Here is a 22,621-nt window from a genome sequence, read left to right as displayed (position 1 = left end):
GCGTGTGTGTGTGCGTGCGTGCGAGTGTGTGTGTATTCATTAGTTCACCTAAAACCTATTAAAAAAAATCCCATACTAATAATATAATATATGGGAACTACAGTACAGTAGTGTACCGTAATGTATGATGTGGCGCGCACTTGCAAATATTAACTTGCGAGTGAAATTTATGGACATCAGTCAGCCTTTGTTTGTATCTGCGAAATATTCGCAAGTTCAATGTTTTATACCTATTTCCATTATTTTCCACACAATTTTTTTTTTTCAAAATTCAAGATCAAAGATGGGTGAAAAAAAAAACAACTCGAAAAGCAGTTTTCTACCTTGGTCTGACGTTTGCGCATGCGACGCTGGCTCGAAGAAAAAAAAAAGTGGCTTTGAAGCTCATTACGGCCAATATTTCTCAAACTGGAACACCGCACGGGGGTGTGCGTGTTGCATGTTGCATAATGTCAGACAACAAAACAACACGTTTTCGTTTCCTTTACTGTGTTTGTTAGCATGCAAAAACAACAATCCTTACAACTTACCTTTTGCACATTCGGCAATATTTTCACTGGAGAATATGATTTTCTTGATTGTTTGGTACGGGCGCTCGCAATTGTCCATGAACCTGAATGTCATCGCGCAGCAGGGAAGGAGTGGGGGTGTAGGGCGGGTGGCTGTGTTTGTTTTTACGTGACACCAGCAAGGCCCTGGAGTTAAAACTCGGAATGATTTCACTTAAAGGCACACTTGCTCTTTTCCTTCCATTCGACAAAGATAGCGGTCATGGCGGAAAAAGCGCGTTCCTACTTCCTGAGGAAAGGCTGCTTGCGGAATACAGATCGGACATGGAAAGCAACTGAGGGGGATTTTGTCATCTTGTTATTTTGATTTAAAAAAATAAATAAAAAAATCAAGATGTTTTTATCTATATGTGGACAGCAAAGGCAGCGTGTAAGGAAGGGACAGACTGAGTATAAAATAGGGTGTGCTTAGAGTGCCTCGTTGTTGGCCATGAGTGCATGATGAAAGCGGAAGAGCCAGGTGGGGATATGATTTTTTTTTAACTAGTGTGTGGCTTCGGGGTGATCTAGCCACTTTTAGAGTGCCTCGTTGTTGCAGTGTGAAAAAGCACCATGACAACCCGTCGCTTAAATTATGTAATATATTCCGAAAGCCAGTTTTGGGGGAGTGTACTTGATGAACAGTTGAAATGTATGGCTTGGGTTGAAGAACTCCATTTTTTTCCCATTTTGAGGTGTGAGCTTGTCAACCTCACATCGGGTGAGAAATCAACATATCGCAACATACAGTATGTGAGGTGGGAGTTACAATTAACTGCCAATAATGCCTGGGTGAGGACTGTGAGTGCAAATCCTGTTCTTATACACGTTGAAACTCGTTAATAAGGTCAGTAAGCAGAATCGTTTCCATTTTAAATGGGAACGATCTGAATTTGTCATTTATGGAAATCAACGTTAATAATGGGGGAAATTGGTCCTCAATCAGAATGAATGGGGATTTTTGGGGGGTAAAAAAACTAAAAAAAGTGGAATTACGGTAAAACGGTTGAATTACGTGGAATGACCCTCAGAGGGTCGCTAATAAAAGTCCAAAGATGATTGGCCGATGAATTTTGCGAATACCTTCCAAACATCAACATGATTTTGAAGCGAAACTCGTCATCCGGTTGCGAAATCACACATTCTTCTTCATGGCCCGTTCTTTCCCTATTGCTCAACTTCATAAAGACGTGATTGTTTACCGGCTGCAATTAAATGGATTTTGCAGACGCGTCGTTATTTCAGCGGAAACACAAGTGATTAGGATCCGTGCGCTCGCACGCGCGCAAACACGCCGGGATTTTTCAGCTGCAGGCAAAGCTAATCAGCCGAGCGTTAAGAAAAGCAATTAGCATAAGCGGCGGCGGCGGCGGCGCCTCGTCCGCGGGATGAGCCGCGTGGAGGTGAGGACGCGCGCGCGGCGTGGAGTTACAAGAATCAAGCTTTCGTTTATGAAGCCCTTTCACCGAAATCTGATAGTTTGCGTTTCTTTAATTAAACCGCTGCGGTGTATCCATTTGTATTAGCCTTTGTTAGGTTTATTGTTACAAGCCAAGTATCGGGTTTCATCGCCGTGGGGAGGAAGACGCGAACAAGTGTTTTTGTTGAATGTAATGTTTCAAAAAGCTTCAAGGTGAAGGAAATTGTCGACCCAATGGGATTCTTCCCAATGCGTCCTAGTCCAGAATAGTCTTGGCAGAAAACTACTTTCCACCAGTCGTTCAGGGATATCAAACATATGGCACGTGGGCTAGAACTGGCCCGTCCGGGGGTCAAATTTGGCCCGTTCGGACAAAACACAGCAACACAATGCACACTGCAATTTTTCACTAAAATGAACTGTTTTTGCTAAATTTGTCCACGGGTGAGCACGTTGACAACCACTTATAAATAAATGGGAATATTTTCCGAATGTACCAAAAAAAAAAAAACCTGGAAATTTTTTTGACATGTTGTTATTTATAGCTTAGTAGGCCAACGACATACTGGTCCAACCCACTTGGGATCAAATTTGGGTGAAAAGGGCCCTTTAATTACTTTGTAAAAAATAAGTTTGACAGCCCATTCTAGTTACTTCCGGCAAAATGTTTGTTTTTTTCAATTATTTTCAAAATTCCACTTTAAGGGAGTTAACAAGTTTGAAAAGTGTCTACAATGTTGGCCAGCCAGAGCGACAGTGACACTAGAGCGTAAGGTTTTTTTTTTTTGGGGGGGTGGGGGGTTTACCATGAGACTTAGCATTGTCTCAGCGCTTTGTGGTGTCTCTGTATTATGTGTTATGAATTAGAAATTTATTTTATTGATTTATTTATTCACTTATTTACTTCTTGTTATTAATTTATTGATGTCAACTTTATTTTTTATTTTTTTTTAAATTATGACTGATTCATGCGCCAACTTTGCATACAGCAATGCTAGCTTTAAAGAGCGTTATCAATAAAGTGGAGTTGAGTTGAGTTAACCGTCCCTCAAAATAACTCCAAACACAGCCATTCATTTCTAAATGGCTTGCAACAAAAGTGAGTAGACTCCCTGGTGAAAATGGCCAAATGGAGTCATGTGACTCATTAGTCTCAGGTGTGAATGGGAAGAATACTACACCGGTATATTCAAAACAATTTCTGATGAACAAAAGGATAACACGACCTACATTCTTGTACGTGTCTTTCTTCATGGACCGCGTTCAGCAGGACATCAGCCGGTCACAAATTGTTTCTCCTTTTGGCGATGAGCTGAGCACGGGCAGATCTAATTAGACGCCATCACGGGAGCTGAAGCTTGACTGACGCCGACGCTTTCCCGCCCTCTTCGCGGCTTGTTCGCCCGCCTTCGTTTTTTTTTTCGTTACTCGTGGCTTTCTTTCGTTTCCAATCGGGTAAATCGGACGTACGAGTCTTGTCTCAAATCAAAAGTTCCAAGCGGACACAAAACCGAACTAATTAAAGTAATGGAGGTGATGTTTTCTAAGCGTCCGGCTTGTATTTCTTCGGACAGGCCGTACCTCACCGGCACTATCTGCTCGGCAATAACAGCAAATTGAAGAGACGCGAATGAGAGCGTAATCAATACCAATACAAAGCTGTCTCACGTGTTGGAAAAAAGAATGTTTCACTTCACGTGGCATCCCACCAAAAGGTAAATCATAAAATATGGGGAGTATTTACAAAGCATGGAGTAAATATAGATCACTTTCCGCTCAGACAATCCATATGGCTGACATCTGCTGAAAGACGGTGTTCCCCCCCCCACCCCCTCCTCTTCCAATTAGCATCCAGACTATAACTTTGCTCTGCCGCCTCATTTTTCATCTGCAAATGCAAAATCTATTGCTTAAATCTTTTTTTTTTTTTTCAAGGGCATTTTTGTTTAGTCTTCTCGTTGTTGTGTTTTGCTCAGATTTGAAGCTATTGTCACAGCAGACTATCAATTCACTTGATTATAGCGGGGTTAGCATTACTGTGTGACTCGTCATATTGTAGCTGTCAAGTAGAGAAAGACGATGCATTTTAAGCTCTAGTTTTATGGTTTGAACTATGCATTGGGTGTATAAAATTGCATTTTTAAAGTTGCCTGGATTTAATTTGCTTCACTTTCTCAAAATAAACTATCACTGAACATATTCAAACTGAATGACTATGACTTCTTAACTATGTGTATATATATATATATATATATATATATATATATATATATATATTAGGGGTGTCAAAATTTGTGCGTTAATTTTGAGTTTTATGAAAGTTCCTTTAAAGCCACAAATTGTTTTAACACGCGATTAATGGCCACCCGGTAAGCAGCAGACACATCCACGACAAAATTTTTGCAGTAATAAATAAAAATATAATACATATATTTGTGGAGATTGGGGTCAAGTTGTATTTGACAATTTTAAAAATGTGCAGAATTTCACAAGTTACTTCGTATCGAAGATGAGATCGCTCCTAATATGAAATGGAAAATGCACTGAGCTGTCTCCAATATATTACAAATGCAATGATGCCATCTAGTGGCAGAAAAATTACCAACACAAGTCAATATCACACTCGTTTTTTTTTTTTTTACAGTATAATACATCTTTTTAACTCAATTCATGAATTATTATGAAATTACTGTATCAATGACTAAAAGATGCAGCCATATTTCTATTAGTTTAACATTTTTTCCACTTTTATGTTAACAATGTATGAAAGCTTTTTTTTTTTTACTGTACATCTTAACTCTTTGACTGCCAGACGTTTTCAGAAAAGGGATGCCGTGGGTGCCAGCTGATTTTAAGCATTTTGACTGATCTTTCAAGGTCCATAGAAAATTATGTGTTTGGACTATGGAAACACACATACTACCAAAAAAAGATTGGACTCTCATCTTTCATCAGAAAGAAAAAGTTTGTTTCTACCTTATTCCGTTTTTCAGTAATCAACAATAGAAAATGGTTAGTTTCACCTCTGTTTTGAAAAAAACGTCTTTTAACGTCTTTGGCACTCCTCCATAGGATTTTACTAAACGTTATTTAACATTTTTGGCAGTCACAGAGTTAATATACATTTAGAACAGATATATCATTTGCAATTAATCGTGAATTAACTGTTGAAGTCATGCAATTAATTATGTTTAGAAATATTCACCTCTACATAAAACACCGTATTTTGCGAGGAAAAGTCCTTATTTTCTGCTAATTTCATAATAATAAGGAGGTCACGGTAGGGCATTTCATTTCCACATTTCCACCAACAATTCTGACCAACATTAAAAATTCTGTGGTGTCAGGTATACTGATACCCCCCCCCCCCCCCCACACTGTGTTTTGCATGGCGCTGCCCCATCATACGGCGCCATTAAGGCGTCCGTCCATTTACGGCCGACGTGTCACATCGGCGCGTCCTGCATGGCGGCGCCTCCCCGCGGGCCGCAAGGAACGCGGCCATCTTTTCAAGGCCACTTGCGTATGACAGCAAGATGGATGGCAACGTGAGCGCGAAGGCGCGAGGAAGTCCAAGTCGTACCAGTGCACTCTTCGGAAGCCATCGCGCTCGTGCGGGACACCATGTAGCGCGCACACACTTACACACGCGGGTTTAGCCAAGGACGTTACGCCGACTTCCATCCATTACCTCGAGATTTAACTTTAACTACTTGTAGCCTCAAGTTCACCCTAAAAAGTACTCACCTTAAAAGTCCATTAATTACATCATGTGGTCGTCTTTCAGGCCCCGGAGGAGACGAGTCCCCACGGTGTGACTGCAGGTTTATGTGCCTGCAACCAATAAACACACACACACACACACAGGTGTACCTTATTAAACGGCGCCTCGGTGTGCGAGTGGTTATAGGCGAGCATCATCCGTCTTTTAAAACTGAGAGTGTTGCTGAGCCGCTTGGTTTTGGCCGCAAAACAGTCCATCTGCAAACAAAGCTCAGCTCTGCCTCCAGCTTCATGTGTAGGTTGACCACATGTCCATTTTTTTTCACACCCTTATTTATGTAGGGATGTACAGTTTCTCTTTTTTAAATGTGCGGAAAATGATTAGGGCCAGTGAAGTGGGAAAAAAAAAAAAGGTGTTGGCAGGATTGTCACTGACTTGTAAGAATTCTGATTTAAAAGTAAGAATTCTGAGATTAAAGTCAGATTTCTGAGATTAAAGTGAGAATTCTGACTATTATTATTATAATTATATTATATATATATTATTTCATAATAATTCAGTCAGAAAGTGAGAATTCTGACTTTAATCTCAGAAATCTGACTTTAATCTCAGAATTCTTACTTTTAAATCAGAATTCTTCTTACTTTTAAGACAGAATTCTCACTTAAAGTCAGAATTCTGTCTTTAAAGTGAGAATTCTGACTTAAATCTCAGAATTCTTACTTTTAAATCAGAATTCTCACTTAATGTCAGAATTCCGTCTTTAAAGTGAAAATTCTGATTTTAATCCCAGAAATCTGACTTTAAAGTCAGAATTAAGTGAGAATTCTGACTTTGATCTCAGAAATCTGACTTTAATCTCAGAATTCTTACTTTTAAGTCAGAATTCTCACTTAATGTCAGAATTCTGTCTTTAAAGTGAAAATTCTGACTTTAATCCCAGAAATCTGACTTTAAAGTGAGAATTCTTACTTTAAAGTGAGAATTCTTACTTTAATTCTCACTCATGTCAGAATTCTCACTTTAAAGTCAGAATTATGATTTAGGTCAGAATTATGACTTTGTGACATAAGAGCTATGACTTGTGGGGGGAGGTTAAAAAGTCAGAATTCTGACATTAAAGTAAAGTGAGAATTCTCACTTACAAATCAGAATCCTGCCAAGCTATTTTTTTTCTTCTTCACTGGCCCTAATCCTCTTCCGTATAAATGTGATGGTGCAATTCTGAAAATATTTGGCGCCCCCTATAGATGCCACAAAATGAACGCGTTTGAATTTTTTTTTGTGTATATATGGCGTTGTGATTTTCTAGGAATGTTGCATAAGTGATCATTTGAAAATGTAAACATTGGAGATTTTCAGAAATAAAATGTAGCGAAGTAGAGTTGTCAAATCTGACATGAGCAGATCGAGAGGTCCTAAAAATGCAGCAGTGGCCTCTCCATTTGGCAGTCAAATCGTTTTTCCAAAAAGCCGCGCTGAGCAGCGGGTGGGGCGTGTAGACAAAAATTGAACCCGACTTCACCTCTTTGATGCCGTTCAGTCGAATCACCCGGAATAATGTGACATTGCGGCTCACTGCGTTATGTATCACTGCGAATAAACAGAAAAAAAAAACATAGCGTTTTTTTGTAGCTCTGATGTGAAGTGAAATGGCCGGAACTAATGTCATCGATGTTTGCGGAGAAAAGCACAACATGATCCCACGTGCTTTATAGCCGTGTTTACTCGGAGATTCCACTTACTGCATTTCTGCAGGAAAAAACAAACAAAAAAACAGCGTGCGTACTCGAGTGTGTGGCCTTCCGCGTCCTCGTCACGTTTCAGTCCCTTCCTCCTCGCTTTTTTTGTAAGATTAACTGAATTTGAGCATAACATCCACAGTCACGGTTTCATTAAATAAAATGAACACATGCAGAACCTTGCTCAATACAATACAAGTAGGAAGTAAAAAGAAACATATAGGATTGCGAAGAATGAAGTGATTGTTGTATGATTTGAATGAATGGGCCATCTGTGACAATTGAGCTTTCTGATTGGCTGTTAACTCTTTGACCGCCAGACGTTTTCAGAAAAGGGATGCCGTGGGTGCCAGCCGATTTAAGCATTTTTGACTGATCTTTCAAGGTCCACAGAAAATTATGTGTTTGGACTATGAAAACACACATACTACCAAAATGCAAGATTGAACTCTCATCTTTCATCAGAAGAAAAAGTGTGTTTCTACCTTATTCCGCTTTTCAGTAATCAACAATAGAAAATGGTTAGTTTCACCTCTGTTTTGGAAAAAAAACGTATTTTAACGTCTTTGGCACTCCTCCATAGGATTTTACTAAACGTTATTTAACGTTTTTGGCAGTCAAAGAGTTAAGATAAAAGTAGACGATAACACAAAAAGCAAAGAAAATGGCATTACGTAAACGTCTCAAGTCCAAGTCATGTGACTTCCACCAAAAATATTGAAATCAAGATGTGCCCAAATTTGGATGATTTTATATAGATTTATGATACAAAGTTGTGGAGAAAGCCTGTCAAAAAAAAAACGTCACGGATGCGTGAATTGAGAATTGAGAATAATTTAAGATCCATCAAAGAATCATGAAAGAGGAGGAACACACGTCAAATGAAATTTTAATAGACGAAAATTGAGGGGCCTGGCGCTGTGCTCTGCGAGCAAAAAGGTTAGTAAGACACTTTGGCACCTTTCAAGATGGATAATAACTGTACTTAAATGTACTCCATGTCAAGTATTAGCGTAGTCAAGAGCAGGCATGGAGGAAACGAAACGATGATTATCGCATAATCACCGTGGCAGCTGTCCTTTTCTCTTTCAGACAAGTCAACAAGAAAACAAACCATTTGCCTTATTATTTCGCACTGCAATTATTTACAAAGTAACGGACGTGTTAAAGAAAAAGGTCATTTCCTTCCAGTTGTTTTCCCGCAGCTACGGCCGACCTGATTTAATCAAATGAAAACGTTTTAGCATTTTGACACTATTTTTTTTTGGAGGGGGGGGGGGGGGGGGTAAATAATAGGACGGGAATTAAAAATAGGGTGCTAAGCAAAGACGGCTAAAAGATGCGGCGGTGAAACTGTGCTGACTTGATGGTATAGCGCTTGGTAAATATTTGAAAAGCATGCGTCGCAAATGCGTGCTGTCGAGCGGCTCGCACATGCTCTCGCTAATGTTTTTTTTCTGTGTAACACGCGAGCGAGCGACGACGAGCGACAAAAGAGGTATTTAGGATGTATTTGTAGCCATGTCGACAGCGTCTTCAACTACCTGCCGCTGGTGAATTATTTAGGTCAGCCTCTCAAACGTATCCGGTTTGGGTATTTGTTTACCATTTAGGCGGCGAGTCCCGAATTAATTCAAACGGGTTACTAATTGTACTTTTGCTGAAAAGCATATAGAGTAAAAAAATAAAAAATCTAATTCGATCATAATGGTAAAACGAGTGCACTTATATAGCTATTTATCTACACCATATGTTGTCCACAGCTGCTAGCAGCTAGCTAGCGCTAAGGTATACTGTTTGACGATAATTGCTGAAAACATGGAAAAAATTGAGACCTACTTGTTTGTTGTACTATATTGTGGAGACTGGACAAGAAGTTAAGCTCCGTTGTTGGCTATCAGTGGTTATCTGGCGCAATTGCGACATTAGCTAGCTCGCTAGCTCCTTTGTTTTCACTCAGTGATGAAATCCTAGCACTGTGACGATAATTGCTGAAAACAATGAAAATAAATTTAAAAGTACTGTTTGTAGTACTCAATTGTGGAGACTAAAAAAGAACTTGAGCTCCGTTGTTGGCTATCAGTGGTTATCTAGCGCAAGTGCGACGTTAGCTAGCTCGCTAGCTCCTTTGTTTTCACTCAGTGATGAAATCCTAGCACTGTGACGATAATTGCTGAAAACATGAAAATAAATTTAAAACTACTGTTTGTAGTACTCAGTTGTAGAGACTAAAAAAGAACTTGAGCGCCGTTGTTGGCTATCAGTGGTTATCTGGCGCAATTGCGACGTTAGCTAGCTAGCTCCTTTGTTTTCACACAGTGATGAAATCCTAGCACTGTGACGATAATTGCTGAAAACATGAAAATAAATTTAAAACTACTGTTTGTAGTACTCAATTGTGGAGACTAGAAAAGAACTTGAGCTCCGTTGTTGGCTATCAGTGGTTATCTGGCGCAATTGCGACATTAGCTAGCTAGCTAGCTCCTTTGTTTTCACTCAGTGATGAAATCCTAGCACTGTGACGATAATTGCTGAAAACAATGAATATAAATTTAAAAGTACTGTTTGTAGTACTCAATTGTGGAGACTAAAAAAGAACTTGAGCTCCGTTGTTGGCTATCAGTGGTTCTCTGGCGCAAGTGCGATGTTAGCTAGCTAGCTCCTTTGTTTTTAACACAGTGATGAAATCCTAGCACTGTGACAATAATTGCCGAAAAAATTGAGAACTACTGTTTGTAGTACTCAATTGTGGAGACTGAACACGAACTTGAGCTCCATTGTTGGCATCAGTGGTTATCTGGCGCAATTGCGACGTTAGCTAGCTAGCTCCTTTGTTTTCACACAGTGATGAAATCCTAGCACTGTGACAATAATTGCCGAAAAAATTGAGAATTACTGTTTGTAGTACTCAATTGTGGAGACTGAACACGAACTTGAGCTCCATTGTTGGCATCAGTGGTTATCTGGCGCAATTGCGACGTTAGCTAGCTAGCTAGTGTTGACATTTAACTGTTTCAATTTATATTTTAACTGTTTTGAATTTAGTTATACATGTGTAGATATAGATATTACTATGTTAATTCAATCATTAGATGTATAAGGATGTGATAATGATTTCTTTAAAGTTTGTTTGAACTCTGTCTTCTCTCTTTCCGTGAGAAAGGAATGTGTTAAAAGGTTTCTGTTGATTTATCGGAAGGGTATGTTTAAAATACTGTCAGAGTTCCTGGTCATCAGGTCATCAGATCGTAAACTCTAAATCTCCAAGGATTAAGCCTGTCAACATTAATTCTCCAAAGTTTGGAAGTAACTCTGACAGAAACTTGTATCCGTTTTATATCACAAATTCTGCTTGGATTCAAAGGAGGGCGGGGACAAGTCACAATGTAGAATATTTACTATAAAGATGCTAAACATTCACTATTAAATACACACTTGGAGCTCTGGATCATTTTCTTGAGTGAGCTTAATTCTGTGTCTTTTAGAAGCTTCTAAAATCAAAACTTGCAAGAACTTCTTCCTCGATCTCATTCATGATTTATTTGAACGCGCAAAAGATTACAAAAATGCATGTAATCTTACACTAGCTCCTTTGTTTTAACACGGTGATGAAATCCTCTCAACAATAAAGCCAGACTAAAGTTACTAAAAGTAATAAGTGGGGCACACTACCGATACGGAGTGCTGTACACTCTCGACAAGTGTACTTAAATATTTGTCCTACAAGGCCTGGTAAAAACACACACACACTCATTTTTACTCTTCAAGAGCAGACCTTAAAGACGTATTCTCTTCAAGCCAATATCTATTTTTCCCCCTTGATGTGCAGTAGTCATCCAGCGAGGTTAGAAAAAAAAAAACTCAGAAATTGAAGAGTAATACAACACACGCCACCCCAATGCTCAGCCCTAACCGCCCCCCCTCCCTCCCAACCTCTTCTTATCTCTCCTTCTTTGAAACAGCACCTGTTAGAGCAGCTTGGTGATGTAGTGCTTGCTGCTTCATAATACGCTGCCAGCCTCCACTTTCATTGTGAGCGCCGCTGATGTGCAAACAAGCCGGGACTTCTTCATCCCGCCTGGGCTTTAATGAGTTTTTGGAGCATTTCGCTGGAAGGCGGAGGCAGAGAACCCCCTCGCAACCCCCCATCCATTGTTGCCAAGTCACTATTTGATAGTTGTTTAGGCTTTGACATTTTGATTGTCCATTTGTTCACGTGTCTGTTTGTCCAGATGGCCGCCGCCAATGTCACGATCCCCGCAGTTGCGTGGCGATATTGCGGCTGATAGGGCAGAAGTTCGGAATATTCAATCGCAAAAATTGAAAGGGGTTATTATTGTCCCGTGTCAGTCCTTATGATTTTTGGAGTGATATCTGATGAGTGAGGAAAGTTAGCTGATGGCTTATTTTATAGTTAGTTTTTAGTTTTGTTTTATTGAGTTCAATAGATTGGGTTTTTTCATTTTTATTAGTTTTTGTCAGGATTCGTTTTAGTTTTTATTATCATTATTATTTTTAGTATTAGTTTTAGTTTTTAAATATGGCGTATTTGTGGAGTGCAAACAGAAAAAGTCACTTAGTATTCCGTGATTTTAAAAAAAACTACAGTTTCCTAAATGATTGTTTGACCTACTTTCTTCTGTGCAGTCGGTACCAAATTAAATACATTTGACGTAAACCTCAAAAATGTGTAAAATTAATCGACAAAAACGAAAGCAAACAACCTTTTTCTTATAATTATAAAAATCCAATGTAGTTTCATTTAATTCTCTTTCTGTTTTATTTTATTATTGAAAATGTTTTATTTTTTATTTTTGTATTAGTGTCTTTGTTAACTATAATAACTTTTCTGATATCTGATATCTTGATATTTAGTTCTATTTTAAATATTGCCATGGTAGCAAAAAGGTATTTAGACATTTTTTTTGTTTTTTTTATGCTAGAGCATACAGAAGGCTTTGATGCAGCCTCTGACCTGAAGAGGTCGCTTAAAGCAATAGTAGTTATTACAAAAAACGGCCAGCAGGTGCCAGCAGAGTATAAGAGATCAACCAGGGCCATGTTGCAACAAGCTCCTTTTGACAGTGCTTTCAACAGGAATGTGAATAATGATGAAATTCAGCTATATTCTAATGCTAATTGCTGCAAAACGGAAACAGATAAACTTTTTTTTTTTTTTTTACTGATGAAAAAAGAGACTCTAATCTTTCCTTTGGTAGGTTCCGTGTTTTTATAGCAATAGAACAGAATACACTGTGGGCCTTGCAAAATCAGTCAAAATCCAGTAAAACAACCCGGAGCGAAGGGGGTTGCTTCAGTGAAAATGGCTGGGAGTCAGTGAGTTAATAGAGAGAAAAAAACATCCAGTTTTTTTTTTTCTTTTTTGTTGTAATTCTCTCAGTCGATTTTTGCCGATTTTAAAAGAGGCTATTAGCTCATTAATTGTCAGGCCCTCGTTAGTACCGCACATAAAATTGGCTTTAAGGTCTAACTGTGATGTCAACACAACTTTTGTGTTAAAAAAAAAAAGAAAAAGAAAGAAAAAAGTGGAGTATTTTGGCTTCTTTCCCAATTTAGATGACAACAGAGCAATTTGGGAAGATTGCAGCCAAGTTGCCAGGCCATCAATAACAATGAGAAAAGTGTCAGCCGCTGATTAGGGCGCAGGTGTGTGTGTGCGCATGCATGATGTATGAGCCATGTTTTTGTTCACATTTCTCGTTAGAAAAAAATGAAATTAGTTTTTTTTTTTTTCTTCCCGCTGCTCATGGAGAAGCAAAAGCAGATGGTGAAAAATAAATTATGCAGCTGTCAAGGCAAATAAATACAAATACAAATAAGCTGCTAGTGAAAAAATAAAATATATTAAAATGAAGCATTTATTTCATAGTTAATATTTATTTTATATCCTTTCCTCACCATGCATATGCAAATGTGAATGTTTACCCAGCGTGATGTACGGCAGGTCAAGTTGCGGAAATGAAGTGTAACATCCACTCAAGCGCCGCTGCTGGTGGTCTTTATGAATTGTGGCATTGAGTCAAAGGAGTTGGTGCGGCGTGATGAATTTGTCGAGCGGGCCTGTCGGCAACGCCTGCTGCCAAAAAGTGATTATTTTTTAAAGTGAAACTGAGGGAGAAAAAAAAAAAGTATCACTTACATGTGAGCTCATTAAGCGAAAGTTGTAGTCAATTAATTAGAATGTGTCACATTATATTGTTACATTTAATTATTTTTTTTTGTAGTCGACGATACTGTGATCAAAATGAGTAATTGATTAAGTGCAGTGTGAAATAGGCTTAATTCAAAATGTGATTTTTGTACGTGGCAAGTTTACAAAAATACAGTGACGACCATTTCAGTTTGAATATTTAACTAGAATAATAATCAGGGGTGTCAAAAATAGTTTGTTAATTTTTAGTTAATTTAAAGTTCCTTTAACGCCATCATTTTTTTTAACATGCGATTAATGACCGCCCCTTACTTGGAAAGCTGTACTGGGAGAATTCCAGTCACAACGCGGCAGGCACGTCCACGTCAAAATTTAGCAGGAATAAATTGAATAATTACGCATATATTTGTGGAGACTGAGGTCAAGTTGTATTTCACAATTTAAAGTTCAAGTTACTTCCTGTTAAAGATTAGATTGCTCTTAATATGAAAAGAAAAATTCACTGAGCTCGTCACCAATGTCTTACAAATGCATTAATGCCATCTAGTGGCAGTAAAATGCCCTCAACATAAATCAATATCACACTCGTTTTTTTTACAATACGTACAGTAGATCTTTTTAATTTTAATTTAATTTTATGAATTATTATGAAATTACTGTATCAAGGACTAAAAGATGCAGCCATATTTCTATATATTTTTTTTTAATTTTAATTAAGTTTAATTTTTTTCCCACTTTTATGTTAATTGACTGCCAGACGTTTTCAGAAACGGGTTGTCCCCAGTGCCAGCCGATTTTAAGCATTTTGACTGATCTTTCAAGGTCCATAGAAAATTATGTGTTTGGACTATGGAAACATGTTTCTACCTTATTCCGTTCTTCAGTAATCAACAACAGAAAATGGTTAGTTTCACCTCTGTTTTGAAACAAACGTCTTTTAACGTCTTTGGCACTCCTCCATATGATTTTACTAAACTTTATTTAACGTTTTTGGCAGTCAAAGAGTTGAGTCTGAAAACTTAAAAATAAAATTTTATCTATATTGTACATTTAGAACAGATATAAAATTTGCAATTATAATTATAATAATGTTTGTTTTTAATTTACAAATATTTTGTTAATTAAATCATATATTTAAAATACAGAAAAAAACTGTAAAATAAATAAAATTATGTTATAGAATAATACATTTGTTTATAATTTACAAATATTTATTGCAGAAGTTTTTGTGAAAGAAATGTTGACATGATATAAAAGGGTGAAAAATGAAACCGCTAAAAGTTGCAATCAAAGTTGCCTTCAAGCAAGCGTTTTCTGGTTTCACTGTCGAACGTTATTGATGCGATGCCATATGTCCCTGCTGCTTGTATACGGTGAAGCATTACATTAACGTGTCACATGGGCTCATCTATTCAACCTGGGGCCGCGCCAAATGACGCGGAACATCAAACGCTTCTTTAATCGAGACGCCGGCTTGCGAGCGCCGCTCGCCGTGCGCGCCATTAAAGGGAGGAATTGCCGCCATCCGTTATTCGCATACTGTGTGTACAGTAAGAGTCTTCAAGGATAAATGAGAACAATTACATATTTTATGACGCCTCCCCCGTAAAGGAGCAAAAGATAAAAAGGTGATTAATTCTTAAATATCACTTGGTCATTTATTGAGCACGTCTGGAAAACAATATTAAAGTAGACCTATTTCAAGGCGCGGTCTAATAAACGGAAGTTACGGCGTTTTGCGAAAGTCACCCCATCGCGTCTTGGCCTTATTCGATCCTCCAGGCCGACCTCCGTTTCTCCTCCGTGCTAATTAGCGCCGATTAGCGATGAGGTAACGCTCTCCTCCAGACTGGGAGGTGTGGTTTTTCCCGCGCCGTCTTCAACATGTGTTAAGAGCAGCTGGGACGTCACAGGCTGTTGCTGCGCCTCGTCAGGCTGTTCGCACAAAAATCTGCTTTCGCGTTGACAATTTCACCCCCCCCCCCCCCTCTCTTTTTTTTTGTTCTCTAATTTCTTAAACTCATCTTCCCAAAACGTACTCCAAGCGTGTCATCATCTCGTATTGTTTGCCATCCATTGACTTTGCGTGTTTGCGCAAACGCATACAGAGCATTGTTTGCATCTCGCTGAAGGCTGGGCTTGTATAAAGATAAATGGGAGATGTAGCGATGAAACGCGACGCCAGACGCCTTTGCAGACAGGCATTCCGCCTTTGGGGTTGTGAGCCGGAATTACTAACAAGGCACCTCAGCTCACACGCAGGGGGGGGGAGAAAGTGGGACGTTTGAGTCGTAGTAGTAGCAGAGATAATTTAGCCTTCATATCACACTTGTTTGGATGTCTATTTTTGTGCTCTCTAGCTAACCTGCTTTGTCGATTAGCCAGCTTAAGCAATCTCTTCATTTTTTTTCCCTCCACAAGTAGCTCTCTAGTTTTCGGATTGGATCCTAAAAGTGAATTTTTGTTGTTAAAAAAGGTGTCTTATAGCTGTTACTTCATGTTTAGATTGCTCTTAATATGAAAAGAAAAATGCACTGAGCTGTCACCAATGTCTTACAAATGGATTAATGCCATCTAGTGGCAGTAAAAATGCCCTCAACATAAATCAATATCACACTCGTTTTTTTACAATACGTACAGTACAGTACAGTAGATTTTTTTGGATTTTAACTTAATTTTAGTTGCAGACTAACTTTTGTATTGGATCCTAAAAGTGAATTTTTGTTGTTAAAAAAGGTGGCTTATAGCTGTTACTTCATGTTAAAGATTAGATTGCTCTTAATATGAAAAGAAAAATGCACTGAGCTGTCACCAATGTCTTACAAATGCATTGATGCCATCTAGTGGCAGTAAAATGCCCTCAACATAAATCAATATCAAACTCATTTTTTTACAATACGTACAGTACAGTGCAGTAGATCTTTTTGATTTTAACTTAATTTTAGTTGCAGACTAACTTTTGTATTGGATCCTAAAAGTGAATTTTTGTTGTTAAAAAAGGTGGCTTATAGCTTTTTATCGTCAAGTTTAAGCTCTTCCCGAGACTATTTGTTTAGCTTAATGCTAACAGGGGGGAAAATGCTGTAAATGGCTAATGAATATCATCGATGTTGTTCAAAAAAATTATTCTTAAAAAAAAAGTGGCTTAAAGTTGTTTATAGTCCAGTTGAAGTTTATTGTCAAAAGTAAAAAAAAAAAAAGAAGACTAGCGTTGACTTTGAGTGTCTGCTTAATGCTAACAGAGAAACAACATTGTAAATGGCTAATGAATAGCTTCATTGTTGCAGTGTTCAAGGAAATATATTTTTAAAAGTGGCTTAAAGCTGTTTATACTCCAGTTGAAGTTTATTGTCAAAAGTAAAAAAAAGAAAAAAAAAGAAGATTAGCGTTGACTTTGAGTGTCTGCTTAATGCTAACAGAGAAACAACATTGTAAATGAATGGCTAATGAATAGCATCATTGTTGCAGTGTTCCAAAATTTTTTTTTTTAAAAAAAGTGGCTTAAAGCTGTTTATAGCCATTTTCAGTTGAAGTTTACTATCAAACTAAAAAAAGGGAAAGAAATACTAGCTTGGCCTTAGAGTGTGTGTTTAGCATTTTATGCTAACAGGAAAACAACACTGTAGGGAGCTAATGAATAGCATCATCATCACGGTGTAAAAAAATATATATTTTAAAAAAGTGGCTTTTATCTGTTTATAGTCACTTCTAATTGAAGTTTTCTGTCATAGTAAACAAAAACAGAAATAATAGCTTTGGCATTAAGTGTCTGTTTAGCTTGATGCTAACAGGGGGAAAAAACACTGTAGATGGCTAATGACTAGCATCAGTGTTGCGGTGTTATATCAAAGGCCCAACCGATTATTCGGCCAGCTGATTTAATCAGGTGATGTTAGCTCTTTTAACAGCAAAAAAAACAACAACAACAAACAAACCCTATTGTAAAGTTAAACAAATACTAAAGTACAACCGTCAAATGACATAAGCGCTCCTGTGCAGTAACAGAAGAGGAATACATCTTTTCCAGAAAATGAGATCTGTTTCCCTCTTTGGATTTCAACATCCGGTTATTTCCCTGCCTCACGTGCAGCCGACTGTGAAATAATCAGCCCTCCTCTTCTCTTTAAAGGTCCAATCGTACGTTGGCATGGCGTTAAATGAACATTTTTATCGAAGGCGCCCCCGGAGCTTGACAGACACGCTGATTAGCGTGAAAATCTGTCGCACTCGTTTAAAAAGTGGTTTGCATGTTTCAATGGATCTCGGTCTAAGGCGCCACTCATTCTAAAGGCTACGCTAACAATGGATGCCGTGACTGTGTGTAATCCGAAGTGGATCACACACGCACGCGCAATCACGACGCGGAGTTGTCAGCTGTGTCCGCTTCCAACCTCTTTCAGCATCCTTTTTTTTTCATCCATCTGGGATGTGTTTGTGTGTGAGCAACTAGCCGGTGGAGATGATACGGGTTCGGATGATCGAGACTCTTGAGGTGGCCCGTGTCGCTGACACGGCTGCGCTATCTTAACTTGTACAAAGCTGGCTTCCCGACACCCGATTTGGAACGCCGGCGCCCCGTGTGAAGCTGCTTTTTTGTGTCGGATGTCAGGAATAACATAACGGTGAAGATGCAGTTTGTCGTGGGGGGGATACGTTGCATACCCGTCTATGCGGGAAAAATTGTGGTCGGAACTGTCAGACCGTATAAAAGATATCGTTTTATCCATCCAGCATCGGCACCAGTGTCTGTCTGTCTGTCTGGCTAGATAAATAATATAGCTAGCTAGCTAGCTACATGATCTATCTATCTATCTATGCATCTATCACTCTTTGAGTGTCATTGACGTAATTTGTCGTCAATGGGAAATCTAACAACGAGGACTGTCGTCAACTTGGGAATGGGCAGAGAAATGTCTCTGGTTTGAATGTGAATAATGATGACATTTAGCTACAGTATGTTCTCATGCTAATTGCGGCAAAACGGAAACAGATAGAAATATACTTCTTTTTTTTTTTACTGATGAAAAATTATTTGTTCATAGTATTTAAATTAACTCATTTGGTTCCAAAAGTGTATAAAAAGGTTCTATTTTAAATATTGCCATGGTAGCAAAAAGGTATTTAGACATTTTTTTTGTTTTTTTATGCTAGAGCATACAGAAGGCTTTGATGCAGCCTCTGACCTGAAGAGGTCGCTTAAAGCAATAGTAGTTATTACAAAAAACGGCCAGCAGGTGCCAGCAGAGTATAAGAGATCAACCAGGGCCATGTTGCAACAAGCTCTTTTTGACAGTGCTTTCAACAGGAATGTGAATAATGATGAAATTCAGCTATATTCGAATGCTAATGGCTGCAAAACGGAAACAGATAAACATTTTTTTTTTTTTTACTGATGAAAAAAGAGACTCTAATCTTTCCTTTGGTAGGTTCCGTGTTTTTATAGCAATAGAACAGAATATATTGTGGGCCTTGCAAAATCAGTCAAAATCCAGTAAACCAGCCCGGAGCGAAGGGGGTTGCTTCGGTGAAAATGGCTGGGAGTCAATGAGTTAATAGAGAGAAAAAAACATCCAGTTTTGTTTTTTTTTCTTTTTTGTTGTAATTCTCTCAGCCGATTTTTGCCGATTTTAAAAGAGGCTATATTTCAGCTCATTAATTGTCAGGCCTTCGTTAGTACCGCACATAAAATTGGCTTTAAGGTCTAACTGCCATGTCTCAATGGAATGAAAATGAGGATGAATATTTCACATTCTCAATTGTTTTCATTTTCCTTTTTGCAATTGTGGGATCAGTTCCAACTCAATGCCCCCCCCCCCCCCCCATTCAGTACCCTGCAACTGACTTGTGACCTCTGACCGGCAACCTGTTTAGTCTCCAGCTTCCGTCTTCACCTTGAACAGAATAAATGTTGGGAAAAAAATGAATGTAAAAATACATTTTTAAAATAAACTTTCTCAGTCGGTGTTGGCAGCACGATTGGGATTAACTGCACCGAGATGTTTTTGACATTTGCCGGGACTCTGTTTTTGCGCCAGTCTTGCAGCTCTAGCTTTATCACTTACATCACACCAAGTAACTTTCCATCCCACTATCCTGTTTTTCTCTTCCCAATAAGGAGCTGGCCTTCCTGTCAGTCATGTGCTATCAGTGAGGCTGCAGAGGGCTCCCACCGAAAACCACCTGACAGTTTCAGAGAATCTAAAAAAAAACTTAAAAAAAAAAAAAAAACACTTCAGTCATTAGTGGGAAACTTGCTTGGGTTTTTAAGCATCCTGTCACTCTACTAGTTTCTTCAGTCAACGCTCAAAAATGAATCCATTGATTTGTTTCTCATCACAAATCATCCGTTTTTTTCCTTCTGTGTGTCCCACCAGGTGTAAGGAAGGCTACCACGGTCTACGCTGTGACCAGTTTGTACCCAAGACGGACGCCGTCTTGTCAGACCCAAGTATGCCTTCTTTTCAATTTGTGTCTTGATCTGCAAGCTTGAAATTTTTTTTTCCTTCGTCACAATTTCTTGAATATCAATAGTCAAATTCATGCAGTGACTGGTATTTTCATGTACAGTATTTGAATCTGACAAGACTCAGCTATATATTCGGTGTTTGTCCAGCAGCATGACTAATATTGGAATGAAAATTGAGTTCAAAATGTTTTTTTTTTTTTTTTTTGTGAGGATCAGCGGTCCAGTTTTTGCGTAATCCTAACAGATGGGCTTACAGATGGATGCCCGAGTTATTAAACCCATCAACCAAAACAGAAACTGCCCCCCCCCCCCGCCCCCCCACAAAAAAAAGAAGAAGAAAGAAAAGATAATAGGACAATCAACATACAACATTGGCATCAAAAGTGGAACTGTAGAGAAGCTAGCAAGCTATCACGGTAGCATTTTAGCTACTAAGCTAACTAGCATCAAGCTATCTATCTATCTATCTATCTATCTATCTATCTATCTATCTATCTATCTATCTATCTATCTATCTATCTATCTATCTATCTATCTATCTATCTATCTATCTATCTATCTATCTATCTATCTATCTATCTATCCACAAAACTAAAAATAAAAACAACAAATGAAGCATTATTTGTAAAATTGTAATATGCATTATTTGTAATAAAAAACAAAAAAATCTGAATTTGGAAAAAAAAAAAAAGTCAAAATTAAATAAAAACAAATTGTAACGAAAAATTCTCCATTTTTAACCCTGGTGCGCTCAACACGGAGCAGCAAAGAGGGCAAAAGCCAGTTTAGATAGCCGATGAAAATAAACAAGCGTTTCTCTGCAAAGGCGGCTCTTCTATCCCTCCAAGGCTGCTTCACGATTTGACCCCCCGTGACTCCAAACACTTCAATGACGGTCATTTCCAATTGCTGCGAGGTGGCTCCGGCGACCACATTCCGCCGTTCCATCTGTCCTTTTTTTTTTTTTTTTTACACGTCGGCATCCCTTCCCACCTCGAGTCCAAATGTGCATCACGAGAGCGCTTTTTCTTTATTGCCTCGACGCCATCGCGGATTCAAATGAAAGCCCGCATGTAAAAAAAAAAAAAAACCTCCTGCGTCTTTTTTTCTTCTTCACGATGACGCTCCTTGACCTTGCTCTCCGCGCCCTTTGCACTCATCCTTCAGCTTTTCCGCTTTTCATGCAACAGTCACGCTATCGGTGCGCTTAAAAAAAAAAAAAATGTATAAAAGCGGGAGTCAGGGTTTCAAGGCCTCCCCCCCCCCCCCCCCCCTGAGTCTGCTGCGTTGTGAATTTGCACTGTTTTTTTACGTGACTCTGCAGCAGAGAGCTTAATTCCTCGTGTGTTTGATACCGGCAGGCCCTGTGAGAGCAAGTTAATGGGGTCACAAGTCAGTGTCACAAAGCAGTGTATGCTTTATACCTCCCTCATGGCGATGACTTTTCACTATGGGAGCTGTTATTTCTTCTTCTTTTTTTTTTCGCTTTTTCTATTGACACCACAAACCCATTTGCTCCGGCTCCAGAATGGCGGCGATTATTTTATTTTATATTTTTTTAAATATTTATACTCAGATGCCCTGGGCAAAAAAAAAAGCAAACAAAATGAAAGGAACTCAATGACGGCCGTTACATACTTAAAAAAATAAAAATCCGTGCACGTGTAAGTGCAGTTGTATATCTGTGTACGTTTTTTTTTCGTTGCGATATTACTACTTGAATAATAATTGTGTTAATATGAAATAAGTGAAAATATCCGAGCAAATGGGTAGACTAGATTATTTTTTACTCCTAAACTGTGCTCATTGAATACTTATAAATTTGTGTACTTTCACTTTTTTTTTTATCTTTTTTTTTTTTTAATTGTGACAATATTTTCTTTTGTTTGTGCTCAATAAACAAACAAAAAAACTTTTTTTTTTTTTTTTTTAGCCTAAACTAGCATAGCTTAACCTAAAATAAAAAAAAAATTTTTTTTTTTAAAAATAGCATAGCACAATGTTACATAACGTAGCATAACTTTATAGTGGATAGTAACACAATGCAATGTTACACAACAAAACGTAATGTAGCATAAGCTAGCATAACAATGTTACCCAACATAACATAACGGAGGCGTTACCTAACATAGTGAAAAGTAACACAGCACAAAGTTATATAACATAACATAGCGTAATCTAACATAGCTTAACCTAAAATAGTGTAACTTAACGTAACACAATTCCGCCTAATATAACGTAAGGTAGCGCATGCTAATATAGCGAAGTAACAGCGCAGGCTAAAATAACAAAACATCATGCGCAGTAATGTGTTATTTTTTTTGCAAAACATGCTATTAGCGACTTTTGTTTTTTAAAACTGAAAGGTTTTATTTTGTGCTTTAGGTTTTCCCCGACAGCTGCGAAAGTCATCGAAGTAATTAAGTGCTTACTATGGCAATTATAAAAAAAACGTATTCCGTTGAATAAGTCGTTGCGACTTCCCCGGCGCCGCTTGGTAAACATACAATCACTCAAGTCATTTAAGGCCATTAAAAAGCATCCTGAAA

At 38.3% G+C, this 22,621-nt stretch overlaps 1 protein-coding gene across 2 annotated transcripts in view; it reads left to right on the top strand.

Moving 5' to 3' along the window:
• The window catches only part of nrg3b (neuregulin 3b), a 211,395-nt gene that overhangs the window by 150,397 nt on the left and 38,377 nt on the right, over window positions 1–22,621 (top strand). For both annotated transcript variants that reach the window (XM_077549847.1, XM_077549846.1), the window contains exon 3: window positions 19,981–20,054. In XM_077549847.1, the coding sequence (XP_077405973.1) occupies window positions 19,981–20,054 (74 nt within the window). The remainder of the gene's footprint in view (window positions 1–19,980; window positions 20,055–22,621) is intronic.

Source organism: Vanacampus margaritifer, chromosome 18, assembly GCF_051991255.1.
Source record: "Vanacampus margaritifer isolate UIUO_Vmar chromosome 18, RoL_Vmar_1.0, whole genome shotgun sequence".
In the NCBI taxonomy this organism is placed as follows: Eukaryota; Metazoa; Chordata; class Actinopteri; order Syngnathiformes; family Syngnathidae; genus Vanacampus; species Vanacampus margaritifer.
The sequence above is the reverse complement of the archived record's forward strand: the minus strand, read 5'-3'. Positions and strand labels throughout refer to the sequence as shown.